Raw genomic sequence first — 24,445 nt, forward strand, 5'->3', positions numbered from 1 at the left:
GTGACCGAGTGGAGGCGGAAGCCTCTCTGAGGAGTTAACGGGGAAGAGTCAAGGCCATGGCAGTCCGAGGGAGAAGAGCCACGAGGGGTGTTTAGAGGCCGGAACCGAAATGGTCCTTTCAGAGGACGCTATGAAGGACGAGGGCCCACTGCCTGGGGTTCCTGGTGGCGGAGACCACGAGGACTCGAGGCGCGGGAGCCCCCACAGCCCGCACTGGCCTGTGGCAGAAGCCGCCGGCGAGCATCGGGTGAGCGCCCTGTGCTCGCCCTCCTGGGCCACAAGCCGCAGGCCCAGCCGCTGATTGGCTGCGGCGCCGGGCGGAAGTGATGTCGCTGTCAGTGGCTCCTCCGGCTCCGGGGAAAGCCGAGAGTTTCCGCAGGGAGGCGGCGCGGCAGCAGCGGCAGCAGCGGCAGCAGCACCGGAGGAGGCTGTGGGTGAGTTGCGAGTAAACGTAGGGGACCGTACCTCAGAAATCCGGGTGGCCCTGGACTGGGGGCGGTCGGTATCTGGGGAGGAGGCGCTGCTGCGCTGAGGGTACCTTGGGTCCTGGCGTGGGCGACCCCAGCGGGACTGGGCCTCCTGGTCTTAGGTTCGGGACAGCAAAGGTCCTAATGAGAGGGGCGCATTGTACAGAGCAACCAAGGCCGCGCGGGGCGGGATGGGGCGCATCCCTGACACTAGTGCTTTTTGTACAGGAACTGGTCCCTTGCGCCGGTGAAGGAGCTTGAAGGACAGTGGCTTAAGAGTACCCTTCTATCTTAATCACTAAATGCTGTTTTGATAGGCCAAGCAGTTGAAGGAGATTGGTGTCTACTATCAGAAAGTGCTTAAGATTTCTTCCCCGGACGCCTGAGAATAAGTGTTGCTATGTCTCTGGGCGACAGAAAAAGCTCGGTTTCTCTTCCAGAAGTCTCTGGTGGAACCCACAGAGACTGTAGGAGCCTGCCTGGGTGGATGGCTGCTATCCAACCAGATTCTGGTTTTAGTTCTGTGCAGACTAGGGAAGACACCTGGGTATCTTGGGACAATCGAAACATCTCAGGGCCAGGGAGGAATGTAAGAGGAAATATGCCCAGGAATTTACGACATGATGGCCCACACCTGTAAGAAGAGCCACAAAGGGATGGAAGTCAGAGGATCATGAGTTCTCAGCCAACCTTTATTTTATAAGGAAATCTTGTTTAAGTCAGGCAGTGCTGGCTCACACCTTTAATCCCAGCACTTGGAAGGCAGAGGCAGTCAGATCTCTTGAGTGCCAGGCTAGCCTCATCTACAGAGTGAGTTCCAGGGCAGCCAGGGCTACACAGAAAAACCTTGTCTCAAAGAAAAAAAAAAAAGACAGCTGGGCGGTGGTGGCTCCCGCCTTTAATCCCAGCACTGGGGAGGCAGAGGCAGGTGGATCGCTGTGAGTTCAAGGCCAGCCTAGTCTACAAAGCGAGAAAGCGCGTCCAGGACAGCCAAGGCTACACAGAGAAACCCTGTCTTGAAAACCTAAAAGAAAAAAAGAAAAGAAAAAGACACTTGGGAGGCAGAGGCAGGCAGATCTCAGTGAGTTCGAGGCCAGCCTGGTCTACAAAGAGAGTCCAGGACAGCCAGGGCTCTGTGTAACAGAGAAACCCTATCTGGAAAAAAAAAGAAAGAAAGAAAGAAAAGAAATCCTGATTAAAAAACAAAAACAGCCAAAACACTAAGAATGTAACATTTATATAATTTTGATTGTGTCACAGTTCTTCTTGCCATAGGTAATCTATTGTATATAGGTATAATAATATAAACATATATGTACAAAAATAAAATAATTTTTAAAAAAACAGAAAATCAAGGAATAGGGGCGAAATCTACATTAATGTTAGATTTTGCAAGAGGAGTGTTAGGTGGCGGAAGTTCCTTCCCTTTCCAAGGGCTTTTTGGTAAAACAATCTTTTCTAGAATGTTTTAAGTTGACACCAGCTGAGTGTATGTCTGGGTGGACGCAGTAGACAGTAGTGACTTTTAAAGGAGCTGAGCTGAGGCCCCATGTGTGCCTTGTCCCTGTCCTCACAGCTGCCTGCTGGTTCTAATATGGCAGTTTTCCTCTGGGTGGTTGTAAACAGGCCTGTGCCCTTGCAGAAAAGCCAGCTTGTTGAGACAGGGACAGCTCTTCAGTCCTTCTTGCCAGCCATTTCCCCTCTCCCACTTAACCATATGCATTTATGCCTGTTAAGTATTATTCTCATTATCTGGCTTTCTACCTAATGTCCCTGCCTGGGCTGCTAGGGGCTGGGTTGCCAGTTTTCTGGTGATGGAGAATGCTAACACTTCAGCCCTGCTGGGCCCTTAGAGAAGCCAATGAGAAGAGAGCGACAAGATAGGTCAAGATGGGGTATCTGGGTTTTGTATTGATGTGGCCGTATTGTCATGGATCTCTTCCAGTCTGTGACCTATTTTAGGTCCCTGAAAATGATACTTAACACTGATCATTGGTCAGTCCTAGCCTTCACTGTAGCTTCTGCTTTGCTGGCTTTGATGGGATGCTTTTTTTTTTTCCTTCTGTTCTTGGGGCCCACAGGTCCGCAGCTGTGTTCCCAGTCAACACTGCTCACAGTGAAGGTGACACTTCCCTCCAGTTTCACAAAATGAGTGTGGTGTGGTTACCCAGACCAGGACCTAAACTTCACCAAGAGCCCAGGTGGGAATGGGGCCCCACTGTGGGACTCAGAAGTCAGCTAAGGAAAAGATTTATGTTGTCTCTAAATAAAAGGGAGATGGAGCCAGGTGTGGTGGTTCATGCCTGTAATCCCAGGCAGAGGCAGGCAGATCTCTGTGAGTTTGAGGCCAGCCTGGAACTACATAGTGAGTTCCGGGACAGCCAGGGCTACATAGTGAGATCATATCAAATCATCATCATCATCCCAGCACTCGGGAGGCAGAGACAGGCGATTGCTCTGAGTTCGAGGCCGGTCTGGTCTACAAAGTGAGTCCAGGACAGCCAAGGCTACACAGAGAAGTCCTGTCTCAAAACAAAACAAAAACAAAAAAAGAAGGTGGTGGGTCCTGATGTTGTCAGTCGTGGAGAGTGACATATACTTTGAGTACCTGAGTGAGTAGCCTGAAGCCCGTGGGCACCTGGATGATGCCAAGCTATTGGGGCACAATGGATGGTCCATCATGCCATGGGAGGTCATCCACGGGGGTTAGCCCTGGCTCATACTCCACCTAGGGGCTAACATTTTGACTGGAGACAAATGTAACTGATGAGAGAGGGAGAGAGGATATGATCATCAAATGACTAATCACTTAAAGAGGTGGTTTGGGCTTTCCAAGGGGAACAGGCTGACACACCACAGTCACTCTCTGAGATCCCTGCAGTTGCTGGATCTTTCTATGCTGATGTCCTTTCCCTTTGTCTGCAGCCTGCTGTTCTGATGCCGAAAGGGAGGCAAAAAGTCCCACGCTTGGATGCCCCCCTGGGCCTGCCCATCTGCCTCTGTCTGGAATTAGCTGGACTCTTTTTTCTGGTTCCCTGGGTCATGGGCCTGTCAGAGGCAGGTGGACTTGACACCTTGCATGCAGGGGGGCTAAGCTGGGCCGTGCATCTGGACAGCCTAGAAGGTGAGAGGAAAGAAGAAAGTCTTACACAACAGGCAGATGCTGTGGCCCAGGCAGCAGGGCTGGTGAACGCTGGGCGCATTGGAGAGCTCCAGGGCCACTACCTCTTGGTCCAGCCAGCTGGGCACAGGCAAGCCATGGAGGTGGAGGCCATGCGGCAGCAAGCAGAAGCTGTATTAGCCAAGCATGAAGCCGTGCGCTGGCACTCTGAGCAGAGGCTGCTGAAGCGGGCTAAGCGCAGCATTCACTTCAATGATCCCAAGTATCCTCAGCAGTGGCACCTGGTAAGTGCAGCTCAGATGGACAGGGTCTGTCCTAGCGCCTTTTGACGGAGGCTTTCTCCCACTTCCCTGTGCTTGGACTGTGGGGTATGTCTGTGGACTGGGAATGCAGTTTGCTCTTAGCCCATACCTTCCCTCTCTGCTGTGAAGAGCAGTGCTGTGCTGAGGGTGTATGCACTCACTGCAGCTAGTCTACCTGAGCTATTCTAGCATGTACCTTTAAGGCTAAGTTGCTTCACTTTCACTGTATCCCACCTCTAAAATGGAGAGTGAAGCATTACATACTTCATAGAGTTACCATTAAGATAAAGGAGGTGTATCTGAAGCATTTAGAAAAGTGTCTTAGCACATAGCAGACCCTGTGCTGTATAGGCTAACTGCTAACCTTACTGAGTGATAATTACCACTTAGCCCTAGCCACCGTGTCACCCTGAGTTGTCCACAAGTGACGCCCAAGTTTCTTGGAGACCAAGGAATGCAGGGGCAGGATTCTAATGTGTCTTCTGAGCTGTATTCACCACCAACCTGTTGGTCTATAGCCTCTGTTTGGTTCTTTGGTAGAAGCCAAGGGAAAGGGTGGCTTTAACTTGTCTCTAGGCTGAGCTGTATGCCACTGGATTTTTCTGCCTCCTACAGAATAATCGGCGGAGCCCAGGCAGAGACATCAATGTGACAGGTGTGTGGGAGCGAAATGTAACTGGTCGAGGGGTGACAGTGGTAGTGGTGGACGATGGAGTGGAGCACACCATCCAGGACATTGCACCCAACTATGTGAGTGGCCTGGATTGACCCCTGCTGCCACGTTGCTCCTTCTCCTCGGTGTTCCCGCCCTTTTGTTCCCTTTCCTAGAAGGCACTGAGCCAAGACAAACAGCCTAGGGGGCGGATAGGGTTGTTCTATTTCACTTCTCAGTCAGCTTAGGCCCAGAAGTTGACTTTAGTCTACAGCAAGATCAATCCCAGGCAATACTTCCTGCTTCCTGTAGTTGCTACTCCTTCCCTGGGGAGCAAGGGGTGGCCTTATTGGTTCTGAAAACTTCTGGGTAAGGTGTGACCTTTAGAAAGTCTGAAATCTCTTTTATCTTGGGTTTCCCCCAAGCAGTAGGTACAGTACTATACCAGGCAAGAGAATAGTTTGCTTTAAAAACCTTGACCTTTCTCAGTTCTTCCCCACTGTCCTTGGCTCATACCTTATAACCTTGTTTGCTCAAGGCGATGGACTTGCTACACTGACTTAGAAGTAGAAACTCCCAGTTCCTTGTTTGCCCTGATGGTTAGGACCTGACTCCTTCTAACCAGTAAGAGACAACTTGTTGACCCCTCAATGTTTCAGAGCCCAGAGGGTAGCTACGACCTCAACTCTAATGACCCAGATCCTATGCCCCACCCTGACGCGGAGAACGGTAACCACCATGGGACCCGGTGTGCAGGAGAAATTGCAGCTGTGCCCAACAACAGCTTCTGTGCGGTGGGCGTGGCCTATGGGAGCCGAATAGCAGGTAACTCATGCTTCCCCTGTCCTTGGGGAAGCTCATTCTCTACCCTCTTCCCCATCCTGAAATTTATTTTTCCTACCCTCAATGTGTATAGCTAGAGTAAGGAGTGAGCATAGCAGGTTAATTAACTCACTGAGTTTTCAAGGCTGTGGAATTTCAAATAGGATATTTTGTTTGTTTTTCTTTTCTTTTTTTTTAAAGATTTATTTATTTATTATTATGTATACAGTGCTCTGCCTGCATGTACACCTACACCCCCAGAAGAGGGCATCAGATCACATTATAGATAATTGTGAGCCACCATGTGGGTTGTTGGGAATTGAACTCAGGACCTTTGGAAGAGCAGTCAGTGCCCTTAACCTCTGAGCCATCTCTCCAGCTCCCTGTTTGTTTGTTTTTCAAGACAGGGTTTCTCTGTGTAGCCTTGGCTGTCCTAGACTGTAGACCAGGCTGGCCTCGAATTCACAGCAATCCGCCTGCCTCTGCCTCCCAAGTGCTGGGATTAAATGCGTGGGCCACCACCACCTGGCTTCAAATAGGATTTTTAACAACAGTGTTTATTTTATAGTATAAAACAAGTTAACATGAAAATGCTCATGTTGTGGGCTGGAGGTCCCAAGTTGCAGCTGCTCATCTCCTTTCTGTTTCTGATCATATCTGTGCTCACCAGTGACCCACACCACTGTAGCAACTCTTTCAGCTTGACTATGCTCTGCTAGTGTCTTCATATTTTTATGAAGTACCTTCTCATCAGTTTGCCTTCCATGACTCCACATCTATGAAGGCTGCTCTCTCAGTGCCCCCTCTCCAGTCCCCTGCTGTATTCTCTTAAGAGAGGCTAGTCTCCAGCTGGAAGTGCTTATGTGGTTCTTTCAGCTCTCAGTCTTGTGGGTGAAGGGGAAAGGATGAACACTCCCCTGCATCCTGAGGAATGCCTGGGAACCTACAGCCTCAGCAGGCTGGCTGTAATCCTCACAGTCTCCAGCAGGGGGCCTCAGCACTCTGCAAATCTCTATTTGCCCTTCCCATACTGTGACCCACTCCATTTTAGAGGAAGAACTTGGGCATCACTGGGGATAGCAAAGGTAATGAGTACTATTCACTTAATTCCTTTATTGTACCAAGCACCAGGCTAGGTGATTCACGTGAAATGCCAAGCTAAGAGGGGGAATCTTGGATTACCTATATTCTAGCCCAGTGCTGCCCTCAGGATCATTAGATCTGAGTTCAAACATGATGACTAAAGACACTTGAAAGCTAGGCATGGTGGTACATACCTACCTGTCCATAATTCCAGAATTTGAGAAGTAGAGGCAGGAGGAGTAGGGGTTTAAGATCATCCTCTGCTATGTAGTAAGTTTAAGGCGAGCCTATGCTGGCTAAGAGCCTGTCTTTTAAAATAGAGCAGGGGGGCTAGCGAGTTGGCTCAGTGGTTAAGAGCAACGTCTGCTCTTCCAAAGGTCCCGGGTTCAATTCCTAGCACCCACATGGCAGCTCACAACTGTCTGTAACTCCAAGATCTGACACCAATGTGCATAAATTTAAAAATTAAATAAAAATATTTTAAAAAAAAAAAAAAAAAAAAAAAAAAAAAAAAAAATAAAATAGAGCAGGGTTAGCCAGGCATGGTGGCACACACCTTTAATCCCAGCACTTGGGAGACAGAGGCAGGAGGATCTCTGTGAGTTCATGGCTAGCCTGGTCTACAGAGAGAGTTCCAGGACATCTAGAATTGTTAAACAGAGAAACCCTGTCTCAAAAAACCAAAAAATAAAATAAAATAGAGCCAGGCATGGTGGCACATGCCTTAATCCCAGCACTTAGAAAACAGAGGCAGGCAGATTTCCAAGAGGTCAGCCTGGTCAATAGAACAAGTTCCGGGACAGCCGGAGTTACACAGAAAAACCCTATCTTAAAAAACAAAAATAAATAAATAAATAAATAAATAACCCACATTTTTACACTAGTAATACTTGTATATGGTATGAAAATCCAAAGTACAAAAGAAGGGTTTGATACATAGTTCATACTACACAAGCGTGAAGACCTGAGTTCAACCCCTAGCACCCGTGAGATACGCTAGAAATGATCGAGTGCTTTTGTAACCCCAGGGAAGATGAATCCCTGGGGCTTACTGACCAGCCAGCCTAGCGTAATTGGCGAGCCCTGGGTCAAAAACAGCAAGAGTTCTGAAGAATGATATCTGAGGTAGACCTTTTGCCTGCACACACACACACACACATATATGTGCATCTGCACACTAATGCATGTATACCCCCACACATGTAGCTGTGAAACTTGTGCACATGAAAGTGCAAAAGAACATAGAGAGAAGTATGAGTCCCAGTCATACCACCCTACCCCCTGGTGCCCTGCTTGGGGAGTGAGCACTATTTCTAGTTCTCGTGGGACCAGTATCAGTGAGGAGCTGGTGTGACTTCAATGCCTAGGTATCCGGGTGCTGGATGGACCACTCACAGACAGTATGGAGGCTGTGGCATTCAACAAGCACTATCAGATCAATGACATCTACAGCTGCAGGTAAGGAGAGGACTGCTGCAGGTGAGAGGCCCTGGGGCAGATCTTTCAACAGAAGCATAGCAAAAACGCTGCCTCCAGCCTAGCAGGCCTCACCACCACTGGAGGCAGCACGCACCTTTAATACCAACAGAGGCAGATGGCTCTCTGAATTCAAGGACATCCTGGTCTACCTAATGAGTTCTAGGATAGTAAGGTACACAGAGAACCTTGTCTTGATGACAACAAAAACAAACAAAATAAGCAAATACTTGGAGTTAGAGAGATGGTTTGCTGACTAACAGCATTTGATGTTCTTACAGAGGTCCTGGTTTCAGTTCCCAGTAACCATATGGTAACTCACAACCCTCTGTCACTCCAGTTTGAGGGAATCTGACACTTTGCCTCCTCAGACACTCCACACATGTACTTATAGATATGTGTGGACAAAAAATCCACACCCATAAGTTTTGATTAATAAAGAAAAATCCAAAAATGTACACAAACTGAACTTCTCTGGTCAAGCTTAGTAGTAGTTCTGTAGATAACGGAATGACCCTGTCCCTGTTCCACTGTGTATCCTCCGCTTCCTGGGACCTGAGGAAGCATAGGCAGAATAGAGCCCTAAATTGGGACGGTTCCAAATAAGAGCCTAGCATACACTTCCATTTTCCTCATTGGAAAAAAAATGGACCCTTGACACCATGTGTCTTTTAATCATGGGGTTCCATTGAGAGAAGAGTAGAAGCTGCAGGCAGAAGAGTGCTTGGTAGTCACGCTCAGGAGGCAGAAGCAGGTGGGTCTCTGTAAGTCCAAGGCCAGCCATAGCTACACAGAGAAACCCTGCCTCAAAAACTAAAAAAAAGAGGAGGAAGAGGCAGAGGAGGAGGAAAGAAGAGTGTCTTGGTAAGATAGGGAGACCCTCGGTGGGTAGCTCCAACTCGGTTCTACCCTTTCCTTTTCGTATCTCAACAGCTGGGGCCCAGATGATGATGGGAAGACAGTGGATGGTCCTCATCAGCTTGGAAAGGTAACTGAGGGGCTTGAAGACCAGGAAACTTTAAGGCCCTCTTTATTCAGTTCTATAAGATCCACCAACCAAACCCTCATCCCACCCCACCTTCATTATAATGCCACCTTATACCATTTAGTACAGCTGTGCCATGCACCTGTCAAGACAGATTATTTGCCTCACTCGGGATGGGGGCCTGTGGGACACTGGTGCTCAGAGAAAGGAATGGGATAACTCCCAACTTGTTTCTCTTGCATCTCATTCTGGGTTTCTGTTCCTCTCCCTGCTCTGTCATCTGATAAGCAGAATATGTCTGTCAAACACTGTTAATTCTCACTTCTTAAAAAGGATTTATTTATCTGTTTATTTATTATGTGCATTGGTGTTTTGCCTGCATGTATGCATGTGTGAGGATTCTGGATCTCCTGGAACTGGGGTTACAGACAGTTGTGAGCTGCCATGTGGGGCTGGGAACTGAACCTAGATCCTCAGAGTTCCTGTAACTGCTGAACTACCTCCCCAGCCCAAGCACTGCTCACTCTTAACTGTCTCCCCTCTTTATGTGCATGTCTAAATCTTTTTCCCCTTTGCCCAATGCGCTTTCCTTTTTCTCTTCTTTCTAGAAGTGGGGGAAGAGGGGCTGGTTCAGAAGGTACAGGTTTTTCTTTTCTTTTTTAGTTTTTCGAGACAGGTTTTTCTGTGTAGCCTTGGCTGTCCTGGACTCGCTTTGTAGACCAGGCTGGCCTTGAACTCACAGTGATATGCCTGCCTCTGCCTCCCCAGTGCTGGGATTACAAGCATGCACCACCATGCCCGGCACTGGTACAGAATTTTCTATTATTTCCTTCACTAACAGCCTGACATTTTGTTCTTCAGGCTGCCTTACAACATGGAGTGATGGCTGGTCGCCAGGGCTTTGGAAGTATCTTCGTGGTTGCCAGTGGTAACGGGGGTCAGCACAATGACAACTGCAACTATGATGGTTATGCCAACTCCATCTATACTGTCACCATAGGTAGTGGTCTAGACTCTGGGAACGGAGTCAGCGGGTGTGTTTTGCATCTCACTTCATTCTGTTTACTTAAATGTGTAACCATGATCATCTCTTGGGAACCAAATAGTGCTAGCCCAGCTCTTGCAAGCTCTCAGGGCTTCTCTGGGACATGCTCATCCATTCCTTAGAAATTACCCACCTGTCTCCACTACCATTATGACTGGTTTGACCTCCGCTTTGGTCTCTTTCCATGGCCACTGGCTTGAGGCCAGCTCTGCTACCCTTTAACCTAAGGACTCTTGGCTTGCACTCCCAATCATAGAGTTTGTCATTCCATTTATATTATTATTTGCTTAACTCCTTTCAGTGAATCCTCCTCCTTCCTACTCCTTCCATGGTGTGGCCTTTTCCACATGGCTCTAATGTCTAATATGACTCACAGTAGATCTTAGTACATACTGAAAGCAAGTGACTAAGCACAGAGATGGAAGACCTGTGATTTTGCCCTAAACCTGTTGGGAGAGCAAGAATTCCCTCTGCCCTTTGAGGCTACCTGCCCACATGAGATGAGGGTTGTGGTTACTCTTTCAACTCAGGAGAAACCCATTCCTTCATGATGAAGGCAGCTCTGGTCTCAGGTGCTAGCTATAGGACCTGCTGCACATGTGACTGCCTGTCTCACTTCTTTGTGCCAGGTGCGGTGGATGAGGAGGGACGGATGCCTTTTTATGCAGAAGAGTGTGCCTCCATGCTGGCAGTCACCTTCAGTGGTGGAGACAAGATGCTGCGGAGCATTGTGAGCACTTCTGGGGCCTTCTCATGTGGCGGTTGTGGTCGTGCTTCTGTTGTGGTTCAAGACAAAGGCTCACTCCATAGCCCAGGCTAGCTTGAAACTCATAGTGTGAAAAAAAAAAAAAAGAAACTCATAGTGTGCTTCAAATTGGCCTTGAATTTATGAGCCATCTCCCTGCTTTGGCCTTCTACTTGTTGAGATTGCAGGCCGGATGGCACCACACCTGGTGAAACAGTTTTTGTTTTTTGTTTGTTTTTTCCTCATCCCATTCTTTTAGATGGGATCTCATATAACCTAGATTGGCCTTGAATTCACTATGGCAATGAGGATGACCTTGAATTCCTGATCCTCCTGCAATGGTGGTTTTGATCTTTTTTTTTTTTTTTTTTTTGGGGGGGTTTTTTTGAGACAAGGTTTCTCTGTGTAGCCTTGGCTGTCCTGGACTAACTTTGTAGACCAGGCTGGCCTTGAACTTACAGCGATCCGCCTGCCTCTGCCTCCCGAGTGCTGGGATTAAAGGCGTGCGCCACCATCGCCTGGCTGGTGGTTTTAACTTGGTGGTAGGATCCCTGTGGTAGAATTTGGGCTTTTATTATTTTCTATGTGCTGTTCAGTCCTTTTATAAATGCTGACTGCCATGTTCACGTTAGGAACAGGGATGTCTCAGGGATGCACAGGATGGGAAGTTAGAGCTGGCTTGTGACAGCCTGACCCTGTCCTTCTCTAGAGCTCTGATTAAAGCCAAAGCCTCAGAATGCAATAGGGGAATGGAGAGCTTCTGCCACCTACACAACTCTTGAAGGACTCAGAGACCTCTGCTGGGCTCCAGCCCAGCCCACGTAAATCAGGCCTCTGGACCACAGTCCAGAGCACCCTGTATGTCCCTCCTGCCACTAACAGTGTGAAGTAAGAATAGAAGACACCAGGCCAGAGCTAGACAAGAGCCAGAAGCTTGTCAGCTTTGCCAGTGGCAGATGGGAGGTTTCTGGGGCCGTTGGGAATTAAGCAGCTTCATCTTCATACAGAGTCAAGTTCATTTTCCAAAAGGAGAAGTTTGTTATGCCAGTAAATGACTTTTGGTCAACACAGTGTTCTAAGGCTGTGTGCCAGTTGATCCCCACCCCAGGGAGACAGAGAAGGGAGCAGACTCAAATGAAAAGCAAGAAGCTTGCAGGCAGCTGGGGTGCTACTGGCCCTGTGTTAGAGAGAACAGGAACTTGTTCTCTTTCCCACCTGGCAGAGCTCTTGGACCCACTCACCCTGCCCCCTGCAAGGGGCCTAAGAAAGCTCTGTAGCAAAATCTCTTTCCCCTCCCAACTCAACTCAGTTTCTCACCCTCACCCCCACCTTCCATCTGAACTATAATTTGTCCAGATTTGAAAAGTGAGTTTATTCAGCCAAGTTCCCATCTTTGGAATGCCCTTGCCTTGGCAACCTCTTGTTGTGTGACCAGGCAGCTGGATGGAGCTGTGTCTCTGAGGATAAGGGCCAGGGGAATAGGCTTCCCACCGTCTGGCTTCATGCCCAGGGAGCGTCCTAGATTGTCAGAGTGCTGTGTGATGTTCTTGCCATTCTGGGCAAGTTCACAGACTTCACATCTGTACTCTAGACCATCACTATGAGGCTGTTTCCTTAACAGGAAAAAATCAATTTGCTCTCTGGCACCAATAGGCTTCCTTTCTCATTGAGACTGCAACTTGGACTGTTTTTCCCTTCCTTTCCTTTGGGAATGCACACTGGGTGAAATTTTCATCTCTTGGCAACTGCTGTAACAGCTGGGGCAGCGAGTGGGGGGTGGGATACAATAGAGAAAGACCCTGGTATCTGACCAAGAAGAGAAGCTAAAAGAAATAAGTACTGGCCTATACTGGCTTTGTGTGGGAGAGCAGTTTTAGAAGGACTTGCTCAGCTAAACTTTCTTTTTTTTTTTTTTTTTTTTAAATTTTTTATTTATTTATTTATTTATTATACAGCCCTCTGCCTGCATGTACTTCTGCAGGCCAGAAGAGGGCATCAGATCACATTATAGATGGTTGTGAGCCACTATGTGGTTGCTGGGAATTGAACTCAGGACCTCTGGAAGAGCAGTCAGTGCTTTTTAACCTCTGAGCCATCTCTCCAGCCCTCAGCTAAACTTTCTGATGCACTTTTGTTGATGGGACATGAAAAGAACTTGATGCCAAACAAATACTGTCTTTTCCCAGTTTTCATGTCTCATCTGAGGAGGAGAGGGACTCACAGAAACCCAGCTGAGACACCAACCAGAGCAGGAAAGCAGCTTGTCCGGTCAGCCAACAGAGCATGGCAGACAGGCCGCGTAGGTAGATACTGAAGCTGCAGCAGGCTTCAAGCAGAAGCTGCAATAAAATTCTTGAGGAACATGCTCCCTAGGTTCCCACCAGTTACTGTCCCAACTCCAGCGAAAGCCCAGTAGCAGCTCTGGCCACTTCTGGTTAGCTGGGATGTGGAGAGTTGGGTAGAGAAATTGGAAATGAAATGATAAAATTACAATAGCAGGAATGAAGAAACCTATGTGTACCCACATCCTCTCACATGCCCTGTCTCCTTTTCCTACAGCTGTGCCCCCAAAGTCACTCTTCTGTGTCCATCATCCAGAGACTGATGGGTGGACTCAGAGCTCCTATGCCTGGTCCTCTGTGCATAAGGAAAGTTACAGCTCTGAAGGGGAGGCCACCTGAGAGACTGGTTCTGAGGACTGCCTGTTCCCCTCTTCCAGTGTCTAATCCTTCCCCACTCCTTATTCCACTTTGTAGGTGACCACTGACTGGGACCTTCAGAAGGGCACTGGCTGCACGGAAGGCCACACAGGGACCTCAGCTGCAGCTCCTCTCGCAGCTGGCATGATAGCCCTCATGCTACAGGTGCGGCCTTGCCTCACATGGCGGGACATCCAGCACATCATTGTCTTCACGGCCACCCAGGTGAGAGCTGGCAACTGGCTAACAAGTGTCCAACCCCACCCCACTCTGGGGTCGGGTATCAGGAGACTCCAGACTGGAAATGTCTCAAATGTCTCAGAGTGGGATATGTAAAGCATGGGTGTGAGGACTCCATCAGTGTTACAGACCTGAGCTCACTCATCCCACTTCTGCTCAAGCCATTTACCCAAGATGAGCTGTGCAGGGCACTGTCACTTGGGAGCTGGTCCTCTTGGGTCCCTCTAGGGAAGGAAGCAAGCCACTCAGATAATGAGATTATGGAGGTTTTTTTCCTCAGCTTTTTTTGAGAGAATCCACTCCTAGTGGCGTGTATGGGAATGTCTGGACTGGCTCATTTGGCAGGTGAGCAGGGAACAGAGAGTGAGGGAATGCTGGAGACTGACCATGCCTCTGTTCTTTCAGTATGAGGATCATCATGCAGACTGGCTCACCAATGAGGCTGGCTTCAGCCACAGCCATCAGCATGGGTTTGGCCTGCTCAATGCTTGGAGACTCGTCAATGCAGCCAAGGTGAGCCAGGTGTTAGCCAACAGGACTGCCTGCATAAAGAGACTGAGGGAGCTGGACGTGGTGGCGCACCTCTTTAATCTCTGCACTGGGGAGACAAGGGGATCTCTGTGAGTTCCAGGCCAGCCTGGTCTACAGAGAGTGTTCCAGGACAGCCAGGAGAGAAACCCTGTGGGGGTGGGGGGGAAGGAAGGGAGGGAGGCAGGCAGGCTGAGGGAAGTACCCAATGCCTAAACAGTGCCTGACATTTTCTGGCTCTTGACCACTTTAGCCCTCATCCTAGCTAATAGTGATCTTATCAGTGAAGAACAGAAGTTCTCAAGCTCTTAGAGAATGGAAGGAGAACTGAAAAGGACTGGGTGCTTTCAGTGCTTCTGGTTTCCCCTTCACTTCTGCACATGGTCATTGCTCAGATTCCTTAACATTTGGGATACAGAAGGAGAATCCCAAGTGAAGGAATGTGATGACAGAAAAGCTAGAGTTAGACCTTAAAGATCTCACTGAGTGTGTGTGTGTTTGTTTGTTAATTGCTCTCCCTACTTTTCTTGAACAGATCTGGACATCTGTCCCTTACTTAGCCTCCTATGTCAGCCCCGTGCTAAAAGAAAATAAGGCTGTTCCGCCGTCCCCTCACTCTCTGGAGGTGCTATGGAATGGTAAGCCTTCAGGAAAAGGTTAATGTTAGGGCCAGGCTTTAGGTGGGTGATGGGGAAGCTAAGCTAAGCTCATCCTCCCTGCCCAGTTCTCCCCCTTCCTTCAGGAGCTGAGCGGCAGCCAAACCTGTGGAGTTTTCTTTGACCATTTTAGGGCATGTTGCTGCTTCTGAGTTGGCTGGCCCCTGGCTGCTTAAGACCTTTCTCCTGAGTTCCTAATAGTAAAAAGGAACTGTGAGCAATGGGCTAGGAAGGCAGCGGGTGGGAAGAGGGTGGGGCTTAGGGAACCTCAGCTGGAGTTGAAAGAAGTTCCTGTGACTGTGATGCTAAGAACTTGTCAAAGAACCCTGCCCAGCCCAGTGGCCTCAGCATGAAAGAAAGGAATAGCCCTGCCCAGTCCAGTGGCCTCAGCATGAAGGAAAGGAATAGCCCTGCCCAGCCCAGTGGCCTCTGCAAGGAGGAGAGGAATGCATGGCTCGGTTCTGTCTCCTCCAGAGAAAGCCAGATGCCATCTCTTAGGGGGTGGGACAGAGGCGTAAGTATAGGTCCTCTGAGCTAGAGTTGTGTATTATCTTCTTTTGTTGTTTTAGTTTGGGTTGGGTTGGTTTTTCGAGACAGAATTTTTCTGTGTAGCCCTGGCTGTCCTGGACTTGCTTTGTAGACCAGGCTGGCCTTGAACTCACAGAGATCTGCATGCCTCTCTCTGCCTCCCTGAGTGCTGGGATTAAAGGGGTTGTTTTGGTGCCTCATAAGCTAAGCACCATGAAGCTATATCCCAGCCTCTCTGTATGCACATTTCCCAGTTGTTCCTACCCTTAGCCCCATGGGCCAGGTTTTTTTCCCTTGAGAAATTTTGACAAGCAGAGTTATTTGCTACTTTTTGTCAATACTGGGGTGTATAGTACTTCATGCTGATATCAGGACTTTATCTCTGTCTTTCCTGTGTCCCTTGAAAGTGCTCAAACCAGAGACACAGTGTCTAGAAGGAATGACCAAAGGAGGGGCCTTGGGTGGGAGGATACGGCAGCTTCTCTCCATGGAGGCTTCAATGAGAAACATAGCCCTAAACATACCCTCATGCCAGGTTCCCTGTGCGTGGAAGGAGACTAGGGCCTGGGGAACATATTTCTCTGTAAAAAGTATGCTGTCTTAGGAAGGGCAGAAGACATACCCAGGAATGTGATTCTGGGAAGCCCCTGGCCCTCACATATTGTCTTGGAGATTGTGGACTTTTTAACCTTTACTCCGTCTAAAGCTGTTTCCTGTCTCTTCTGTCAGATGAGCAAGTGAACTTCTCAGGGTCAGAGACCTCTCCAGCTTTGTTATCCTCTGCTTCCCATTATCCAGGGACTTGACCCCTTAAAGTGTTGCAGGATATTTGATCCCATTGTGAACTGTAAAACCCTTAAAGTCTCACATCCTCCATAGGTATTGGGCAACTGGCAATTGCCTATTGGTCACTAGAAAACATAAGAGGGGCGTGGGCTGGAGAGATGGCTCAGCAGTTAAGAGTACTGACTGTTCTTCCAGAGGTCCTGAGTTCAATTCCCAGCAACCACATGGTTGCTCACAACCATCTATAATGAGATCTGGTGTCCTCCTCTGGCTTGCAGGCACACATGCATGTAGAATATTGTATAAATAATAGATAAATGAATCTTAAAAAAAAAAGAAAGAAAGAAAGAAAGAAAAGAAAACATAAGAGGGAAGTGAAGAGAGCAGGGTGCAGAGGTAGGAGGCCCGAGATCCAGGAGTCTGGCTTGTGGAGTCCTTCACCGGGTGCTAAGCAGGCCTGCCCACTTCAGAAACCAGGGAAAGAGGCTTCTTGCCCTGAGTATATTCAGCCCTCAATAGATAAAACAGAACAGAACAGGAAATATGAGCCTGAAGGCTGGTTTGATAGTGGTTTGGTGGTCAAAGGAGTGAACTCACATGGTATAGACAGTCCCAGACAGTCTAGAGACCCCATCCCCAACCAGTCTCGATGGTCCAGACACCTCATCCCAGACAGGCACAATTGATCAGGCACTTTATAGTCCTTAGAGCCACAGAAAGCCCAGACCCTGTCCACTAGAGCCACTCAGTCTTCAAGCAAAATCAGGCATGGGGCTGGATACAAAGTTTCTTAAGAGGCAGAGGGAAGGGGAGCAGGAAGGCAACGTCTGTAATCCGTTTCAGAGGGCAGGAGGATCACTGCAAATTCAACTGGGTTTATGTGGTAAGTTCCAGGCGAGCCAGGACTGCAAAGGGAAACCCTGATTATAAAAGGAGGCAGGCAAAAGGAGCTGAGCATCTAGACAGTAGCAGAAGAGATGGAATAACCTTAAAGGGTCCAGAGCACTATTAACCAGGACTTTTCAGCCATAATGAAGGTGTCCAGATGTGTGCAGCTGTTGAGTCTGTCAAACATTTCAAATGTAGCTGTGTGACCAAGGAACTGAACCTCCCCCGACCCCCAGACAGGGTTTCTCCCTCTAGCCCTGGGCTGCCTGGCTGTCCTGGCTCTGTGGACCAGGCTGACCTCCAACTCAAATCCACCTTCCTCTGCCTCCCAATTGCATTTAGTTACAGTGAATTTTTATCTAACCAGCTATGTGTTCCTAAGCTGTCATGTTGAGCAGGGCAACCCAAGAGCAAAATAGGCTTGCATTTCTTCCCACTGAAAGTTAGTGAGGAGAAAACACCTCACACTGGGTCTGAAATCCCTTTCAGGCCAGAGACTCTGTAGGAGATTACAGAACACCCATTTGCACCTGTCCTCCCCAGCTTCAGGCCACCACTGTCTCTCCTGCTTGTCTTCCAGCTGAAGTCCCTACCTCCCTTCAAGACTCTGAATGTGTGTGTAGTCCCTCCTTCCCTCACTCCCACCTCGCTTTCCTATTGTAATTAAACCCAGGTTCTTGTTCTTGCTAGGTAAGTACTCTACTGAGGATATTCCTAACATTCTTCTTTGTGTGCCCTTATTGGTACCATTCAGGGATAAGTTTGTAGCCTATCTTCTGAGCCTTCCTGCTACTCTGACCCTAGAGATAGGTTAACCAGTCTGATCCCTCATGCTCCACTGGCCTCTGGCCTCCCTCCTTGCCCAAGGCTCCTATTTTCTTTGTGTACTTGAAACGCTAGAACCATGAATGTCTTTTGAGATGTATTCTGTGAGTCTTTGTCCCCACCCACATCCCCGTTTCCTCCCTCATCAGAGTTGCTGTGCTGTTTGACTTTAGCTACCTCTACATACAATTCTTCCACTTATGTCTTATTCTGATCCCTCATGAAATAAATAGGAAGGATAGAGATTATCATAGCTCCCACCACATTATGGAAACAAAAAAGCAGCTTCGTATCTATCGTCTGGATAGAATATGAAAGGTTAAAAAGGAAAAAAAAAAAAAACTTGCTGAAGACAGTAATAACAGTAATTTGTAAGATAGGAGGATGACCAGTTTCTTAGGGTTTCTAGTGCTGTTAAAACACCACGGCCAAGCCAGCATTTCGGAGGCAGAGGCAGGCAGATCTCTGAGTTCAAGGACAGCCAGGGCTACATAGAAAGACCTTGCCTCAAAAAACAGCTGGGCGTGGTGGCGCACGCCTTTAATCCCAGCACTCGGGAGGCAGAGGCAGGTGGATCGCTGTGAGTTTGCGGCCAGCCTGGTCTACAAAGTTAGTCCAGGACAGTCAAGGCTACACAGAGAGACCCTGTCTCAAAAAAAAAAAAAAAGTCAAAAAAGAAAAAACAAAAGTCAGCTGTAAAGACCAGGGTAGGAAATGAGATGGGAGCAAACACCTAAATGTAGCATAGCCCTGGGCACCCATTTCGGGTTGCACTCCATTTTAGACCACTCTCTCGGTATACTTTCCCGCCTAACTGCTTCCACTTTCACCATGTTATTTCTTACCATCCTAATCATCTTTTGCATTTTTCTATCAAAAAGCACAGTATGAATTTTCTTTTTGTGGTACAAAGGTTTGAACTCAAGGCCTGCTGTATACCAAATGGTCTACCAAGGCTTTATCCTAAGCCCTTTTTATTGTTTGTCTTTTATTTTATGTTAGTATTATTTAAAGATTTAGCTTGTATGCCTTTGGATCCCTCTCTCTTAGCTGGGCTGCCTTTCCTGGCTTCAGTGGGAGGGGATGCGCTTAGTCCTACTTCGACTTGAAGAGCCTGCGTGGGTTGGTACCCCTTGGGTACCTTCCCTTTTCTGAGAAGGAGAGGCAGAAACAAGGAAGGGAGCGAGTAAAGGAGGAACTGCCAGGAGAAGAGGGAAGGGACTGAGATCAGGCTGCAAAGTGATTAAATAAATACATCATGGGAAAACATTTAATAAACCTAACCAACTGAAAAAATAACAATAAAAGCCGGGCGTGGTGGCGCACGCCTTTAATCCCAGCACTCGGGAGGCAGAGGCAGGCGGATCGCTGTGAGTTCGAGGCCAGCCTGGTCTACAAAGTGAGTCCAGGATGGCCAAGGCTACACAGAGAAACCCTGTCTCGAAAAAACCAAAAAAAAAATAAATAAATAACAATAAAGTGCTGGGTGTGGGGGCGCATGCCTTTAATCCCAGCACTCAGGAGATAGAGGCAGGCAGATCCGGATCGCTGTGAGTTTAAGGCCAGCCCAGTCTACAAAGTGGGTCCAGGACAGAGAAACTCTGTCTTGAAAAAACAAAACAAACAAAATAAATAATATTAAGATTTAGCCTGGTGGTGGTAGTACATGACTTTAATCCTAGCACTCAAGAGGCAGAGGCAGGAGGATCTCTGTTAGTTCAAGGCCAGCCTGGAGTTCCAGGACCACCAGGCCTACACAGAGAAGCCCTATCTCAAAAAAAAAAAAAAAAAAAAAAAAAAGCGCCTTCTTATCCTAGTTTTCCTTTCTCATACTTCTCAGCACCTCTCTGTCTTCCTTGTCTGTAAAATTTTAAAATTAAGATTTTTGTCTTGTGTGTTGAATTAAATACATGCTTGAAAAGATACTCTAGGAAGAATTATATCTCACTGCAGTCTAATTTCTTAGTTCCCAGTTGAGTCTTTCTGTTTGTTAGTTTTTCACTCCCCCAACACTTTTATTTATAAATAATTGTAGGTGTGTTGAAATTTGCAAAATAGTGAACAAGAAAATCTCATGTACTCCTTCCCCAGTGTTAATGTCATATAATTTTAATACTGTATCAAAGCTAAGAACTTGATGTTGGTACAATCCACAGAACATGGTCAGTTTCGCCGGTTTTGCGTGCACTCAGCATCTGTGTTTCTGTGTGTGTAGCTCTACGATTGATCATGTTCATACTTGTGTAAACACTGCCACAGTCAGCATCTGAACTGCACTATCACACGGCTCCTTTGTGTTACCTCTATGGTCACATGATCCCCTTTCCCATCCCTGACACCCGGGAGGGTAATTCTGCAATATAAATCCTTTTTTGAGATTAGCTTTTGTATTCTGCATAACTTTTTGTTGTTGTTTTGTTTTTGTTTTTTGAGACAGGGTTTCTCTGTGTAGCCTGTTTCTCTGTGGCTGTCCTAGACTCACTTTGTAGATCAGGCTGTCCTTGAACCCACAGTGATCTGCCTGCCTCTGCCTCCGCCTCCCGAGTGCTGGGATTCAAGGCGTGCGCCACCACACCCGGCTTGCATAACTTTTTTGAAGGGTATACAGACTAGCAGCTTTATAAATTATATTGTATTGTCTTCCATACATGAGAATTGCTTGTTTACTTCGCTTTTTAGTGTCATCCCCCTTCTAGAATGCCTTCTGCTAGTCTGAGTTGATTTCCTCATTTAGCATATCTCACTGCTATGTGCTTCAGCTCATCTGATATGCCCCATATCAGTTATGCATGTCATGTATCAGTTTGTGTTTGCAAGAAAAGGTAGAGACTATGTGCACATCTCTTTGTATTCCCTACATCTCGTACAGTGCCCTGAAATGTGCTAAGTGCACAGTGGATGGGTTTGGGTGGATGAATGGTGGGGTTCATATATCATCTTGGCCATGTTGTCTCCCTAGCTAGAACCTAAGCTAGACGGGAACTTGGCTGTAGCACTGCATTCCACTTGCTAAAGTACATTGTGCTATTGATGTTTGTATGTGGCTTTGGTACTTGTGTGCCTTTGTATATGTTGGGATGAAATGAGGGCGTAAGTGTTTATGGGCTGGTTTCCCAGCTGCCCAGCCTGACTTCCTATAGTCAGCAGGATGGACCTGGAGATGTCGGGGCTGAAGACCCTGGAACATGTGGCAGTGACAGTCTCCATCACTCATCCTCGACGTGGCAGCTTAGAACTGAAACTGTTTTGTCCCAGTGGCATGATGTCTTTGATCGGCGCACCCCGCAGCATGGACTCGTATGTACACTTGCCCGTAGCCTCCTGACTGTCTTCATAATAAGGGCCTTCTCAAGCACATACTGACACTGTCCTAAGAAACGTACCACTGGTTGTCTTTAGCAGCTGGAAGCCATTGACCATGCTTTATTTACTCAAGTATCTATGACATACTTGGCATTATACTCTGCATGCATTTTTCCTAATCCTGAGGAAAGCTAAGTATAGTGCTATGGTGGCTGTAGTTCAGTACTGGGGAGGCTGGTAAGACAGGAGGATCATGAGTTTGACACTGGCCCAGGCTATAGAGCAAGATCCAGCTGGCTCAGTTGTAGACACTTGTTCAGCATGCTGAGCTCAGTGCCTAGTAAGGCGGAGAAAGAGCAGCACACACTGTAACCCCAACACTCAAGTTGCAAGGGTGGAAGAGGAAGTTCAAGACCAGCCTGGGCATGCCTTTAATCCCAGGCAGAGGCAGGCGGATTGCTGTGAGTTCAAGGGCAGTCTAGTCTACAAAGAGGAGAGTCCAGGACAACCATGGCTACCCAGAGAAACCCTGTCTCGAAAAAAAAAAAAAGAAAGAAAGAAAGAAACTTAGATCTGTAGGATTCCCAGCCCTGTGCTTTCTCCATTGGCCTTTGCTATACAACAGGACAAAACTTTCTCCTACCCTGAGATCCCAAGAACAGGGTGGCACATCCTTCCAAATGCCTATAGTTCCTTTCATGTTACTGACTGTGCTAGGCCATGCATGTGTTCTGTTTTGCTCTTTGCCAGGGATCCTAATGGCTTCAATGACTGGACCTTTTCCACTGTGCGATGCTGGGGGGAAAGAGCAAGAGGCGTCTACAGACTGGTTATCAGGGATGTAGGTGAGCCTTCCTGTCTCACACCGCCCACAGGAAGTAGTCCATGGGTGATAGGTAGGGATGCTATTGGTGAACAGCACGTGCCGAGAAGTATATCCTCTCCTAAAAGTAGGCATTGTCCCTAAAACTGCTCATTTATCCTGCTGCTATATTCCTTGGAGAAGTGACTGATACATTTTTCCTCAGGATAGCAACAAAAATTCCTTCTTGAAACCACATTTCAAGCCCTTTCACATATAACCATCCTTCGGCCAGTCCTAATAGGCAGGTAAGGGCAGGACAAATTTTCACCATTTTGCTTTTTAAGAAAACTGAGGTTCTTAGTCTTGAAGTGAGTTGTATAGGATCATGGTAGCAGTGAAAGTCACAACAGCAAGAATATTGAATAACTGCAGTATTAACATGAGGAGCCTGGAAATGGAACCACACTTCCGAGCTTCCAGTCAAGTTAGAGATGCACTTGACTGGCAGCTTTTGAGCTTTTAATTTGTTTTTTGTTTTTTGATTTTTCGAGACGGGGTTTCTCTGTATAGCCTTGGCTGTCCTGGACTCACTCTGTAGACTAGGCTGGCCTGGAACTCACAGCGATCCGCCTGCCTCTACCTCCCGAGTGCTGGGATTAAAGGCGTGTGCCACCACGCCCGGCTGAGCTTTTAATTTGATAGGACTTTTTTCCCCCCTTTGAAAGAAATTCCAGGTGAAACCCCAGAGAATGGGAAGCAAAGGCAAAACACTGCTTTCCATATGCCCTTCAAACCTTTCTGTTCTATCCTAGGGTGCCTTCTGAGGTACTTCTGCAGAGCCCTTGGGTTCTGTGGGACACAAACTATGGCACACAATGTGATCTGAATCCCCTTGGGTGGCTGGGTAGGCCAGGCTCTGCTGCTGTGCACGGCCAACAGTGCCCAGTTTAACAGGGCTACTGGCTTACTACCCTAGGAGATGAGCCGCTCCAGGTGGGCATCCTCCGGCAGTGGCAGCTGACCCTGTACGGCTCCATGTGGAGTCCAGTAGATATCAAGGACAGACAAAGGTAGGTATGGCCATGTCCATCAGAGGAAAGAGGGAGATGGCTCTTGAGAGGTGGGGAAGAGGTGCCACTGCGGGAGCCCAACCTCCTTCTGAACCCCAACTGTGCTTCATGCTTAGGACAAGAGTTGTGTACTGGGAAGCCATGGTACTCCTGTCCTCTCTACCTTGGGGCTCTCCTCAAACTTTTCAGCTACAAGATAGGGGGAGATAATATAGGTACCATGTTAGTAATGTATCCTTGTCCCGTCTCTTCCTGTAGACTGATAGAAAGTGCTATGAGTGGAAAATACCTGCATGATGGCTTCACTCTGCCTTGCCCACCTGGGCTGAAAATTCCTGAGGAAGATGGTTACACCATTACCCCTAACACACTCAAGGTACAGAATCTGAAACTCTAGCCATAGCTGGTAGGCCTTCCTAAGGGATACTCCAGATGAACCGAGGAGTGAAAGACTTGGACAGGAATTCCTAGCATCACGCCTAGCCGGTTAGCCTCCTCCTTGCGGACAGTACATGTATGTAAGGAAGGCCAAGGCAGTGGTTGGGTTGGGAAAGGTCGTCCCAGAAGGGAGAGACTGCCCAGGATTATGCTTCTGGGCTACAGCTGTCACTAACCCACAGTGGTTTCTTCCAGACCCTGGTGCTGGTGGGCTGCTTCAGTGTCTTCTGGACCATTTACTACATGCTAGAAGTGTGCCTGAGCCAGAGGAGCATGGCCTCCACCCACTGCTGCAGGAGGGGACGCTGGCCCCCACGGAGCCAGAACTCCAGAGAGGTGGGGACAGAGCTAGAATCAGTGCCGCTGTGCAACAGCAAGGAGGTAGATGGAGTGGATTCAGAGAACGGGGGCTGCACCACTGCCTCTGGCTTCCTGGCCCCAGAGGTGCTCAGTGAGGGGAACCGAAATCTATCCCTGAGCAGTAAGAATGGCTTGGACTGTCCTCAGCACCATCCTCCAGATCTGCTGCAGGGGAAGGATGGCCAGATCTGCTGACCCCAAGGCCCAGCATCCTCCATGTGCAACAGGCTCTTCCTAAAACTGCTGATGAGGCTTTCAATCATGGATGCTCAGGAGAGAAAGTGGTCCTGATAGTGACATCTGGAACCCAAGGCCTCTGAAGGAGGATGAGGGCCATCCTAAGTGCAGTGGTAAAGGACTGGTGAGCAGGGCTCTTGGAGCTGAGCTCTGCTGAGAACCTTTGGATAAGGGATTGGCACCCATACCAGGCAGACCTTGATCTCATCCTCTGGGGCTGGTTGGTGACCTAGGCTGTCAGGACATCCTCCCATTCACGAATTAGACAGGTTCCTGTATACTTAGGAACACTCAACAGAAGCCGTCTCTGTACGTAGGGCGCAGGGAAGAGGCTGGCAAGAGCCTGGACATGCCAGCCCTAAAAGCAGCTGCCTCATTACCCTT

At 48.2% G+C, this 24,445-nt stretch overlaps 1 protein-coding gene across 2 annotated transcripts; it reads left to right on the forward strand.

The window, feature by feature from the left end:
* Positions 1-391: 391 nt before the first annotated feature.
* On the forward strand, positions 392-24,265 carry Pcsk7 (proprotein convertase subtilisin/kexin type 7). Of its 2 annotated transcripts, none has more exons than XM_051156346.1 (17): positions 392-445; positions 2,549-2,668; positions 3,393-3,872; positions 4,506-4,640; positions 5,202-5,367; positions 7,815-7,905; positions 8,857-8,911; positions 9,770-9,908; positions 10,583-10,683; positions 13,455-13,622; positions 14,043-14,150; positions 14,701-14,803; positions 20,989-21,145; positions 21,902-21,996; positions 22,933-23,026; positions 23,285-23,402; positions 23,660-24,265. In XM_051156346.1, exons 3-17 carry the CDS (start codon positions 3,405-3,407, stop codon positions 24,017-24,019), a joined length of 2,358 nt encoding a protein of 785 aa, XP_051012303.1. In that variant the 5' UTR covers positions 392-445; positions 2,549-2,668; positions 3,393-3,404; the 3' UTR covers positions 24,020-24,265. The 2 variants fall into 2 exon arrangements, with proteins under 2 accessions (XP_051012303.1, XP_051012304.1); XM_051156347.1 differs by having other exon boundaries at positions 392-434.
* The last annotated feature ends 180 nt before the right edge of the window (positions 24,266-24,445 follow it).

This window comes from Acomys russatus, chromosome 14 (genome assembly GCF_903995435.1).
Source record: "Acomys russatus chromosome 14, mAcoRus1.1, whole genome shotgun sequence".
Classification (NCBI taxonomy): domain Eukaryota; kingdom Metazoa; phylum Chordata; class Mammalia; order Rodentia; family Muridae; genus Acomys; species Acomys russatus.